Here is a 12,119-nt window from a genome sequence, read left to right as displayed (position 1 = left end):
TATTCTTTAAAAAGCCATCATAAATTATCATTTATTATATATTTTAGTGTAGACATTTAAGCAGTCAGGTGAACTGAAGATCTAAACAGAGAGAAACGCCAATCATAAAATTAAGAGAGGAACTGAGAGAAAAAGAATAGGCTAGAATGATTGATTAAATAAGCTCTGATTCCTCCTGAAACTGGACTTTAATGATTTCCTTCTTCCTCATCAAAATTTTAATTTCTTCCCTATATAAACCTTCAAAATAGTTGTATTTTAATGAGAAGTTTATATGAGTATTTTAAGTGAAACCTCTAGTTTTTCTTTCAATGTTAAAACATTCGGTAACAGACACTTGGGTATCAGTAATTGCACATGGATAGAATGGCTCCCTGTTACAGTAATGAATATAAAAGATATCCACGAGTTCTCACTATGCTCCTTCAGATTTGTGATCAAAACATTTCTATCATTCTTGTTACACCTAACACTTTTTAAAGATGTATTAAAATTAAACACATTACAATGGCATACAAGAAAAATTTTTAAATGGAGAGATTTGGTGTGACAACTGTCCTCAGTTTACCACATGTGGCATTTTACTTCATTTAACTCATCAATAAACAAAACTTAGCTCTTTTGATCGATGTGGCAAATGGATCTGGAGCCAAGCAGCCCTGGAATTAACTCTTTATTTTTTATTAACTAACTATGTGGCCTTAGGGAAGTCTCTTAATCTCCTTGAGCTGCATTTCTTTTGTAAAATGGGAATAATAGCTGCTTATACACTATGTTACAGACAAGAAAAAAAATTAGAGAAAAACTTTATTATTAAGTATAAAGCAAATGAGAAATTTCAACAGTTCTAAACAATGCTAAGAACAGTATTTCAAAACATTCTTTTGAGTATTAAAACAAATCACATTTAAATGAAAGCACTTCTAAATTAGGATAAGTAAATTAACACTTTTAAGGGCAGCAGAAAGTATTAGTTTCTTGACAAATAAAAAGCATAAAGAAATCATGAACAGAAACATTAAATACTAGTGGAACACAAGTAAAAAGCTACTGAAAACATTTCATTATACATTAAACATTTTAGTATCTTTAATTACATAAATTCAGACTACAAGCAGCCAAATATTTCAACAAACTAATAATGAATTCTGTCAGCAGATGGCTCTGGTGACACTGAGATAACCTAATATTAAATACTATAAACAAAATACAGACAGTAAAAATGTACTGAATCTCAGAAATCTGGAGTCAAAAAGAGTCACATTAATACTTCAAGCCCTCTTTTTCAAATGAAGATATCAAAGTCTACAATAATTGTCTTAAGGGCTCACTGGTTTATTAGTGGCAGAACAAAACTGAAAACCCAGATATCTCCCTTTAGTACTCTCAGTCAACAGAGAGGCATTTACTGTATTCCCAGTTATAGCACTAAAAGCCCTCTTCCAAAGTAATTTACCTGTAACTTAGATACGTCACATTTACTAATTTGTCTACCACATCCAAAAATACACATATTTATCCAAAACCTCATTAGAAAGATTTCTAAAGTAATATTTGGTAGTAAAAATAATGTTAAAAGGAATAGAATGTTAGTAATTATGTTCCCAGTCTCTGAGAAGAAAAGTAATTTGGTTTTTCTTTTTTAAAAAGACTAAGAAAGAATCAGTTTAACACTTCCTATTTAATACCTCTTCCCACTTCTCAGCTCTAGAAGGGTTTCTCACCTTTGCTTCTTTAACCAATTTAGTAATTCAGATAGAATGCCTGACATAAAAGACAGAAGCAGCAGTACAAGAAGTCAATTTATATCAATTAGGATAAAAACATACAATTCTAATTAATGCTGAACTCTGGCTCAACTTTCCTATTTATCTACTGGTAACTGAGTTTAGGTTTTCTTTCATATTCCTTATCTTCAAGCAGAGATCTAAAAATATCTTTGTTATATGCAGTCATTGATTATAATAAATTTACTACCCCTAAAAGTAAAGCTACTATTTACACAAACCATATATCAAAATAAATTACTTAAGTTACGTAAGTCATTTTTTGTAATAGTACTAGGAAAGAAGCTGTAATAGAAAATGCCTAAAATTAACACATCAATAAGTTCTGCTTCTGCCATTTAACTGCTCTGTGACTCGTTTCCTCATCTAAAATTTGAAAATAATATCTATCTCATAGTTATATCTTTATCTTTCTTATTCAAAAATAGATTGTTATGATCTCATAATTTTCATAACTAGCAGAGGCTTCACTGTTCTTTTCTCTTCTGAGATCCTACAGGTTGTAATTTAGCCTAGAATTTCTCTATCCAATACAATGGCCTCCAGACATATATGCTATAGAACACTTGAAATATGGCTAGTTTGACCTGAGAGGTTCTGGAAGTATAAAACCAACTTGTGGCAAGGTAATGGGAACAGAAAAAAACAAAATACAAGATCCCTAACTCTGCAGGAAAAGCAAGACAAACCCAAGATGTTTAAAAACTTAGTAATGAGAGGAAAACAAATATGTAACAAAGACTAATGAGTTTTATTTCAGAGACGAGATAATCCAAGAAGAAACATTACTGAGTATGGGAATACTGGACTAGAGTTTAGCAAGTCCATTATTATAGATCCTGAACCAGACCTTCAATTGCCTACTATAAAATGCGACAGATAGCATGTATTCTATCTAGATGAACTGTAAATGATTAAATAAATTCCCCTTTATAGTCTTAGAAATGAGTATAAATTTGGTTCAGTAAACTAATTCACTCAATAAACAATCAAGTATCTCCTAAACTTTATAGTAGTATAATTTATTAGTGATATATTTTAGCAGTATTTTTAAAAAATATAACTAATAGGGACTTCTCTGGTGTGTCCAGTGGCTAAGACTCCACACTCTCGATGCAGAGGTTCTGGGTTCAACACTGGTCAGGGAACTAGATCCTACATGCTTCAACTAAAAGATGCCACAGACGTGGCTACTGAAGACCCTGTGTGCTGCAGCGAAAATCAAAGATCCCACGTGCCACTATTAAGAGCCAATGCAGCCAAATAAACATTTACATATATATGAAACTAATATATAATTAATAACATCATATAGCTACATGAGTATAACAAAATTCAATACTTAAAAAAAAATATTGTGGAATAATTATGTAGCTGCACAGGACGTTAACAAAGAAACATATGGGGAAGTCCCATGTGCCCTTTCCCCAGCATCTTGCATCAATACAAGTACAGTATCTTCTGATTACATATTTGAAATAAAAAGGAAATGTTAATTATATAAAAATTTCTTATGAAAATAGCTCTAAAAGCTTTATATATAGTTTTTAAGTTTGAAAATTTAGCCACAAAAATTCTGATAGTTGTCTCACAGTAGAAATTGGTACCAGCTATACTTTTTGTGTCCACTGAGTAAGAGATACCATACCCAAGGGACACATACTTGTATGTGGAATAGAAAAAAATAATTTCCTAAAACATAAATGTTCTTTTAAAAAAAACAGTCATTCTGTAATTACCTACAAGTTGATCATTGTCTAATAATAAAAATGTCCATATTTGTACCAGGAAAGATTTGGCTCAACAATATAAATCATAATTATTCTACAAACACTCTTATAGATGCATTTAATAAAGAACACAGGCAGAAAGCTCTCCCCTAAACTGCTGTCAATACAGTATTCATTTTTTTTAACTGTATAATTAATATGTGGCTTTTATTCTGTTTGTGCATTGCCTAACAGCATACATACTAAACATGCAAACAAGACAAAGGAGCATCTCGCACTGTATGCTGGACTAATTCCTATTTCATACATAAATAATATTTCATTAATTACATTTTGTAGTAAGTGCTTATGAGGCTAATTTTAAAAAAACTGTCAAGGTGAATTTTTTAGGAAGTAAAAAATCTTTATTACCAATAAATGCCTATAACTATTATCAGATATAGATTTGCATCTATCAGATGCACTAAGAAAAACTGGTACTTTAGTCTGGGACCCACTTGCCTGTCAAGCCCACTTCCAGGTTCTTTTTTCTTCGTTAGGAGTGTCCCTATCTGGGCAGAAGGAATGTCAATCAACAGTCACAAGAGTACCCTTGTTTAGGAATCCCTTATTTTACAACAAAAATAACTTAAACATAGTGCAAAAAAAAAGAGGCGTTTAAAAACTGTAATAGTCATACGGTTAAATGGACTATGTAGCATATTACAGGAATATTAGAGAGCACCCCTGAGTCTTTCCTAATGGCAGAAGCAGGAGTGGTGAAAACATTTCTAGACCATTTGAAATGCCAGCAAACAAAGTATCAACTGTTTTTTGTCCTTTCTACACACCAGTTTTAGAAGCCCTAAAAGAAAGAAATTTCCTTTTTTTCTAAAAAGTTAAATTCAGCTTTCTGGGCAATGAGTGTCCCATTTAGCACAATTCAACTATATACTGAATCAGAGAGCAAACATACATCTTTCTATTCTTTAGGTAATCCAACACTGTTACATGAACCTTTTGCAATTTTCAAAACACAATCAATTTTCATAGCAATGATTCAGTGTTAACGTAGTGATCTTTCAAAATCAAAATAAAAGAAAATCTATCCAACACAACTGTCAAGACCAAACAGTCTTAAAGGCAAGGTAAAAACCTTTCGCTAAATCCCTCAGAAATGGCTCCCACAAAAGCAAAAGGTGCCAAAATATTCATCTAGAAGGAAATACTCCCTTTTTCTTATTTAAAACTGGCTGGAATTTTATTTTTCAACTCAACTTAAAAAAAAAAAAAAGGGCAACTGTGTTTAAATGGACATTACAGTTTAAAAAGATTTAAATTGAAAACCAAATTAATTTTCCAATATAAACAAGACAAATTCATAATTTTAAAAAACAACAACCTATTATCTTAATACTTGCTGTCAATAATCAGCAAATGGAAGAGACAAAAAAGAATCAGAAAAAGAGAATTTTGGCTCAAAAGCTCCTTACAAAAGTAATTTTAGTTACAGGAATTTTTGCCTTTAAACTTCTGACATTTACTTTAGCCAAGAGTCTAAAATGATAAAAATATAAATGCAAATCAAGAACTGCTTGGTTGTGCTAAAATAATTATATGAAGTATTTTGCTCTTCCCTATCCAAAGTACCTATGATTTAAATACTTACTCTGAGCCTGCAGCCATCTCCAAGTATGACGTTTCTGCTGTATCAACCCCCAATGGGATCACTATGCTCATGACGTTCGCCTCTGGTAAATTCGATTACTATGGAGTCCTATGCATTGGTATCCAAAACACTGGGGCATGCCAGCCACAGTGCTCATTGCAAACATCTAAGTGCATCCACAAACCCTGTTTAAAAGAAAAGGAAACCAGAAGTTAAGAATCATCTTCATATTCCCAGAAACAGTCAACCTATAATAAAGAAAAGTAAAATACATAAAGAAAGCATTCTTCATTAAAATATCAGTATCAGTGCAATTTGCTCAGGGAGTCTCTATTTTGTTCATCTTTCTGGAATTAAGTAATGAGATTATGCTCAAAAGAAGTTTCTGAATCATAATCTTCCTCAGGGAATGAATTTATTTAGGGTGCCATAAGTGGGATTACTAAGGCATATTGCTTAGTAAGGAACCAATAAATATTATTCATTTTGAAAGATGAAAAATAATTTCTTAAAGCACTTTCCAAAAATAAGTCTTCCTGGTTCAGTGAATGATCTAACAATAAACTAACAAACATTGAGTGCTTACTGTGAACTAAGCACCACACTAAGCTTTTACACAGATAATCTATTTAATCCTCACAACTCAAGTAGGCATCTCCATTTTATCACCAAAGAATTCAAAAGTAACCATAACCAAAGCTGCTCAGTTTAAGGGATAAAACCATAATTTGAAACAATTCTACTCTACTGTTTCTATATTTTTTTTAAAAAGCTATTTGTAATAAAATTGTTTTACAGTGGTTGTCACTTTCTATTCTACATAAATACATGTATACTAAGGGAGTTTCTCTTATTTTTCCAGTTTTCTTCCATGAGTTAATGATCCCTAATACAATTAAAAAACTAACATACTTGAATTATGTTTAAAGAAATTTACCATAGTAAAGAAAATATATTCAGCTTCAATATCAATTTTTCCAATTTAAATTCATTGTTTGTGCGTGCGTGCTCAGTTGTATCTGACTCTCTGCGACCCCATGAACTGTAGCCCACCAGGTTCTTCTGTCCATGAGATTTTCCCAGCAAGAATACTGGAGTGGGTTGCCATTTCCTCCTCCAGGGGATCTTCCCAACCCGGGGATCAAACCCACGTCTTCTGCATTGGTAGATGGATTCTTTACCACTGAGCCACCTGGGAAGCCCAAAACACCCGCTATATGTTGTGTGTGTGAAATATCTACTTAAAATATTTCAGCAATGATATAGTACAACTTGGAACAAAGCAGATAACCATATAAACAAGAAAAACAGTCAAAACTGTCCCTCTCATGTTATACCTGAAATACTGAAGACAAGTATTTCTTCAAATAGCAATTCTTTATTTATCCTTAATTTTTACAAGTAAGCTTGAGAATATCTACTCAGGTTAATTCCTGTTTCACAGATGATACAGATTGTGAGCTAATATTTTATGGGGGAAAAAAACACCAAAATAGGGAAATAACGAGGTAATAGTGGTTTGAATTCTCCAAGAAAACTAGCCTTTACTTTTAACCTGTATATAACTGGGGAAGAGCTACTAAATTATAAATTATAATAAAAATATATAATAATAGGCAATTGCATTTGAAAGTTAAAAACGTAAACACTGGAACCTATCTCTAACACTCAAACAGTAGACGTGTGAGCTAGGCAAGTTCTTTAACCACTCTAAGCTTCAGGTTCTCTGTTTATAAAATGGGGATACATCCTCATACAGTTTCTGTGAAAAAAAAAATGAAAAACGACTGTAAAGCATTTCATACACGGCACTATGCATATTTAGCAATCATTAAGTGGTAGTCACGTAAGAGTTGCTCTTATTTCATAATCAAAAAACTATGTGGATTAAAAAAAAAAAAACTCTCTAGCTCTCATTTAAAGAGAATCTTCTAATAGTTTTTTTAAAAATAAAGTATGTAATTATAGCTCACTGTTTGCTATGATTTTACAGTTTTCAACAAATTAAAATTATCCTCTAAAAACAACCGCCCTATCTACTTTTCTGCACCTGGGACTGTTTTGGAGTTACTTCATAAAAAGCTGTATTTATTAACCTGCACAAAGCTATAAAATCATAAAATTTCTAAATGATAAAATGCAAGTAATATATAAATCAAATGTTATATTATTCTGTATTTCTTTAAAATGCTGAAGACCTGGACCTAAGAACAATTACAGTTAAAAAAATTACTCCCTGATGGTACCATCTAGTTGGTAGAAGCTTTCTTCAGCTCAGCTTATCTTTTGACTCATAGGAAACCTTATTTTTTAGGTGTATGTTGCTAAATATATAGTTGTATGCTTTTTTTCCTTTTTAAAACCAGAGGCAGAAACTGGAAAACAGAAGTCAAATAATTATGTATTATTTTAGGTAACTGAGTAGTATTTCCAATCTAAAACAATCTATTTGAGCATGTATTTAATAACAGTACAGCCCATTTTTACATAAATATACAATCTTCAATATTTAACACTATACTTGAGCTGTTTTTAAATAGCAGTGAAAAGCATGCCACAAAAACCTATTTCAGACAATAGCTTATATTTGTGTCATTACTGTCTCTCTCTCAAACCCTGCACAGTGCACGGAATGAAACAGGCACTCTACAAAGAACAGGTAAATGAATTAGAGCACCCGGGATGAAAATGCAGCTCTGGCCTCATTAATCAAATGAGTTGTCAACCTATGCAAGTGCTATAAGAACAACCACATGACACCTTTTCCAGAAATGCACCTCTCTTCTAAAATCACAGAAGCTCATCCCCAGGACAAACACAGCATTACATCTGTAAAAGAACCACAGACGTTTGAGTTTGATTCAGCAGAGAAGATATCAGAATTTACTTACAAGAGGTCAGAAGGCAAGAGGTCATAGCTATTGAGATAATAAAAATGGCAAATATTTCACTATATTCGTTAATATCAAAAACTACATAGCCAGAAAACTCACGCTGCTTAAAAATCCAGCTGGTACTTAAATCATAAATTCATTAGGGTCAAATCACTGTGTCTTCAAAAATAAGAAAAGACAATATAGTATACAGATGTAGAAAAGATGTGAGCTTATAACACAGGCATAACTAGAGAAAAACAATTCAACAATCGAAAAAACTACCACAAAGGTTTCATATCTTATCTGTGAGTCAAAAACCTGGTTTACCCAACTGGCAAGTTAAATACATACAAAATATATTGAGAATAAATGGTGGCCATTAAAGAAATAATATAAAAGGAAATACCATGAGATGTCTGGTAAATCTGAGGTCCAAGAAAGAATATAGGTCTTCACAAAACCTGCTATCCAGTATAGACCTAGAAACCAAGTGAACATAGGAGTGTTGAGCTATTTATTAATGGCACAAAAGTATATATAGTACTTCTAACATGGAACCTAAAACCAAAGGGACTCATAAAGACAGCAGCTAATTCTTAAAATGATAGATTTATTCTTCACTCTTTAATACAGATGAATGCAAACAGAAGCAAAGGAAACAATGCTAACTACCAAATCAAACTGGAAAGAAACTGGGAAGACACTATTACAAAGAATTTCCTGGTAGTCCAGTGGTTAGGACTCCATGCCATCACTGCTGAGGGCATGCACTCAATCCCTAGTCAGGGAACTACGATCCCAATAGCTGTGTATCACGGACAAAACAACAAAAACAAATGAGAACAAAAAAATGAAACAACCCCACAGATTCAGCACAGCAAAGGCATCAATACCAAAACAAAAACAAGCAAAACCATAAAGTAGGAAAAATGAGATAAAAGGCAAGTAGGAAAAGGAATTACATTAGAAATGTCTATCAGAAAAACAGGAAAACTGAGGCTGCGACCACATTTAAAGGGCTCAGAAAACAAACAAACAAAAAAACACTGAAAAGATGAATATGATACCAAACAGGCAAAAAGGATGAAAATAAGGAAAACTGTTTTCCTAAAATTACAAATAAAGGGCCCAGCTCAATTTAACACAATCTCTTTGAGGAAAGGGTCACTTATTATTACCTTTCAGTCCTTAATAACACCTTACATACACAGAACTCAATAAACATGTAAAATTAGATCCATGTTGGACACTTTGGACATGTAATACTAAGAGAATAAGCGGGTGAATTTTGGGCTCAATTACTAATAGAAAGGAAACAAAGAAACTTGCAAGAAATTATGAGGCCACATAACTGAGATTTCCTTATAAATCAGAAGTTAAACTGTCTTCATTATTCATATAAGATTTTAATTTTATTTACATCTATTGACTAAGGTATAATAAAAAAGAATACTAGTTGATCAAAATCTATTACCAAGTTACTACCTATGAAACTCTGGGCACCTCATTTCACTATTGTGGGCTTCAACTATAAATGGAGGTAGGTTAGGCTGATCTTCGAGTTTAAATTTTAGTCTTAAGTACATTAACAGATAATTCCTGATAATCAAAATGACAGATACATATCAGATTCTAAAAACCTACAAAAAAAAAATAGAATCAATTATATATTTCTCCAACTGGGTTAATGTATCAGTACAGTGCTCCATGAGCACTCAAATGTCCTGAAAACAGGTTATAATAATGATATAATGATACAAATGATGATAAATACTGAGTGCTTTCAATGCTTAATCCTCACAATGAGTCTATGGCATAGGTACATTTATTATCCCCATTTTACAGATAAGGCAGAGACGTTAAACTTATCCAAAGTTCCACAGATAATAAATTAGAAGAATCAATTTTGAACCCTAATGGTGTGACTCTAGAACCTACACACTAGTTTCCCTGAAATTAAAATTTCCCAGATGACTGGTAAAATAAATAACCTAGAATTTACAGCTAGAGGGAGAGAAACTGACAACTGCCTCTCTCAAGAAGAGAAATTAAATAACTACGTTAAGTGTTTCACTGAAGAACATCCACACTATACATTTATTCCGGCTTATTAAATAACAGTTAACAAAATCTACTTAGCTCCCCTCCCCCCTCACGAACCTCATCTACTTCATAAACTTACACCTATCCCACAACAATGCATTAAAACACTATGAAATATTAGTAAAGAAACACAGGCTCAAAGCCTAAAATTTGTGTTAAAAAGAGTGTTTCAGTGACAGTACAAAGCATACACAAGAAGGATGAAAATATTCAAATTGCCTATTATTTTCAGGAGCAAACACATGCCTTGCTAGTGGGTTGAAAGCAACCCAAAAGTTAAGGAAACCAGGATCCAAATCTGAGATTACTCCTGGTGCCTCTGTGGAAAAGAATCCGCCTGCAACCTGCTCCAGTATCCATGCCTGGGAAGAATGGAGAGAGGAGAGGGTGGGCTATACAGTCCATGGGGTCACAAAGAGTCGAACATGACTTAGTGACTAAACAGCAACAATGCATACATAAGAATACTCATTTCCTTATACAAAACTATATTAAGCAAAGACCACCTATCTAACCAGTTGAATTTTAACTTGAGTCTCCTTTGATAACAATTTTGTTCCTAGAGATAAAATATTTCATCAATTCAACTTGCACTATGATAGTTTTGGCGCAAATACTCTTCATTTAGAGAAAAATCTTTCTTCTGGTAGTCAGGATTAATGCAGATGGGCCTACTTGAAAAATGGAAACCTATATATAAAATTCAGTGTTCAAAAAGCACAGTTTCTGTTTCTATTTGAGAGTTCCACAGAGTTTCACTATATATTTTAGTACTCAATTCAGTATCAAATTAGCAATGCTTTAGTTTTCATACTCTGCCACTTATTAATAATGGTTACTTATTCTCTTGAAGCATTAGCTTCTCATCTGAAAATAGAAATAATCACAGAACATATTTCTGAATTGTTTCAAGTATTCTGTGTGGCATTCAGTTAAGTATAAGCTATGATTACCAGATAATATTTCTAGGAATTAAATATTTAGGAAAAGTCTTTAGAAGATAAGTATTGAACCATATGGCATATGTGGAAGCTAAAATATGATGATACAAATGACCTTATTTACAAAACAGGAACAGACTCACAGACATAAATTTAGGAGAGATGGGAAAGGAATAAATTCGGAGTTTGGGATGAGCAGATACAACTTATTGTACATAAAATAAACAACAGGGTCCTACTGTATAGCACAGGGAACTATATTCAGAATCTTATAATAAACCATGATGATAATTTAAAAAAAAGTATTGTAGAACAATTCTCAGCTATTATACAAAAGTCAATTAAAGAGTTTTTTTAAAAATTAAAGAATTTTTTATTAAGAATTTCTGATCTATTCCAGAGTCCATTTTTGTCAGTAAAGGAGAAAGGATGCTTCTGGTAACAAACTGCAAATTTAGAGAATGTGACAGAAGTAGTTGCACTTAAAAAGCCAACAGCCAAACCTCTTTATTACAAACTCTAAACATACTGTTTCAATTATTTTCTTAAAATAAAAACCGGTACAGCCTAATGGTTAAAATAACTAAGTCATCTGGCCCTTGAAATCCTTTGTACAAAATTTCTGTCAAAACAAGATTGGCTTTAATAAGATTAAATTCTTTAAAGAATAAGTCAGTACCAGCCCTCATGATACTTCCCAACAAGCACCAGACCATCCCTATAGTTAAGAACGAGGCACTTTTTCAAATCAGCTAATATTTGGCAGTACTCCACGACAGCTTACCTTGCAACCCAGTTTACCTTATCTTTAGTTCACTAGAGATTCGAAGAGCTCAAAAACAAACAAACAAACAAACAAACAACACAGCAACATGAATACAAAGAGTGAGCCCTAATGTAAATTTTGGTTGTTAATGATATGCCAATGTTGGTTCACAGAATGTAACAAATATACTATAATGATGAGAAATGTTGATAGTGAATATGATATACCGAACTGTCTGGGGTACCACTCTTTCTAATAAGGTCTGGAG

General features: G+C 32.6%; 1 protein-coding gene across 6 annotated transcripts in view; it reads right to left on the bottom strand.

Annotated features, from left to right (window-relative positions):
• The window catches only part of KMT2E (lysine methyltransferase 2E (inactive)), a 90,957-nt gene that overhangs the window by 63,023 nt on the left and 15,815 nt on the right, over positions 1–12,119 (bottom strand). For 3 of the 6 annotated variants that reach the window (XM_006046306.4, XM_044947158.2, XM_044947157.2), the window contains exon 2: positions 5,166–5,350. In XM_006046306.4, the coding sequence (XP_006046368.4) occupies positions 5,166–5,236 (71 nt within the window). In that variant the 5' untranslated portion in view covers positions 5,237–5,350. Of the gene's footprint in view, positions 1–5,165; positions 5,351–6,102; positions 6,268–7,925; positions 7,995–8,447; positions 8,521–12,119 lie in introns of those variants that run through there. The other 3 variants (XM_025292009.3, XM_025292008.3, XM_006046309.4) reach the window with 3 other exon arrangements.

Source organism: Bubalus bubalis, chromosome 8, assembly GCF_019923935.1.
Source record: "Bubalus bubalis isolate 160015118507 breed Murrah chromosome 8, NDDB_SH_1, whole genome shotgun sequence".
Lineage (NCBI taxonomy): Eukaryota > Metazoa > Chordata > Mammalia > Artiodactyla > Bovidae > Bubalus > Bubalus bubalis.
This window is presented reverse-complemented; position numbering and strand designations above follow the sequence as displayed.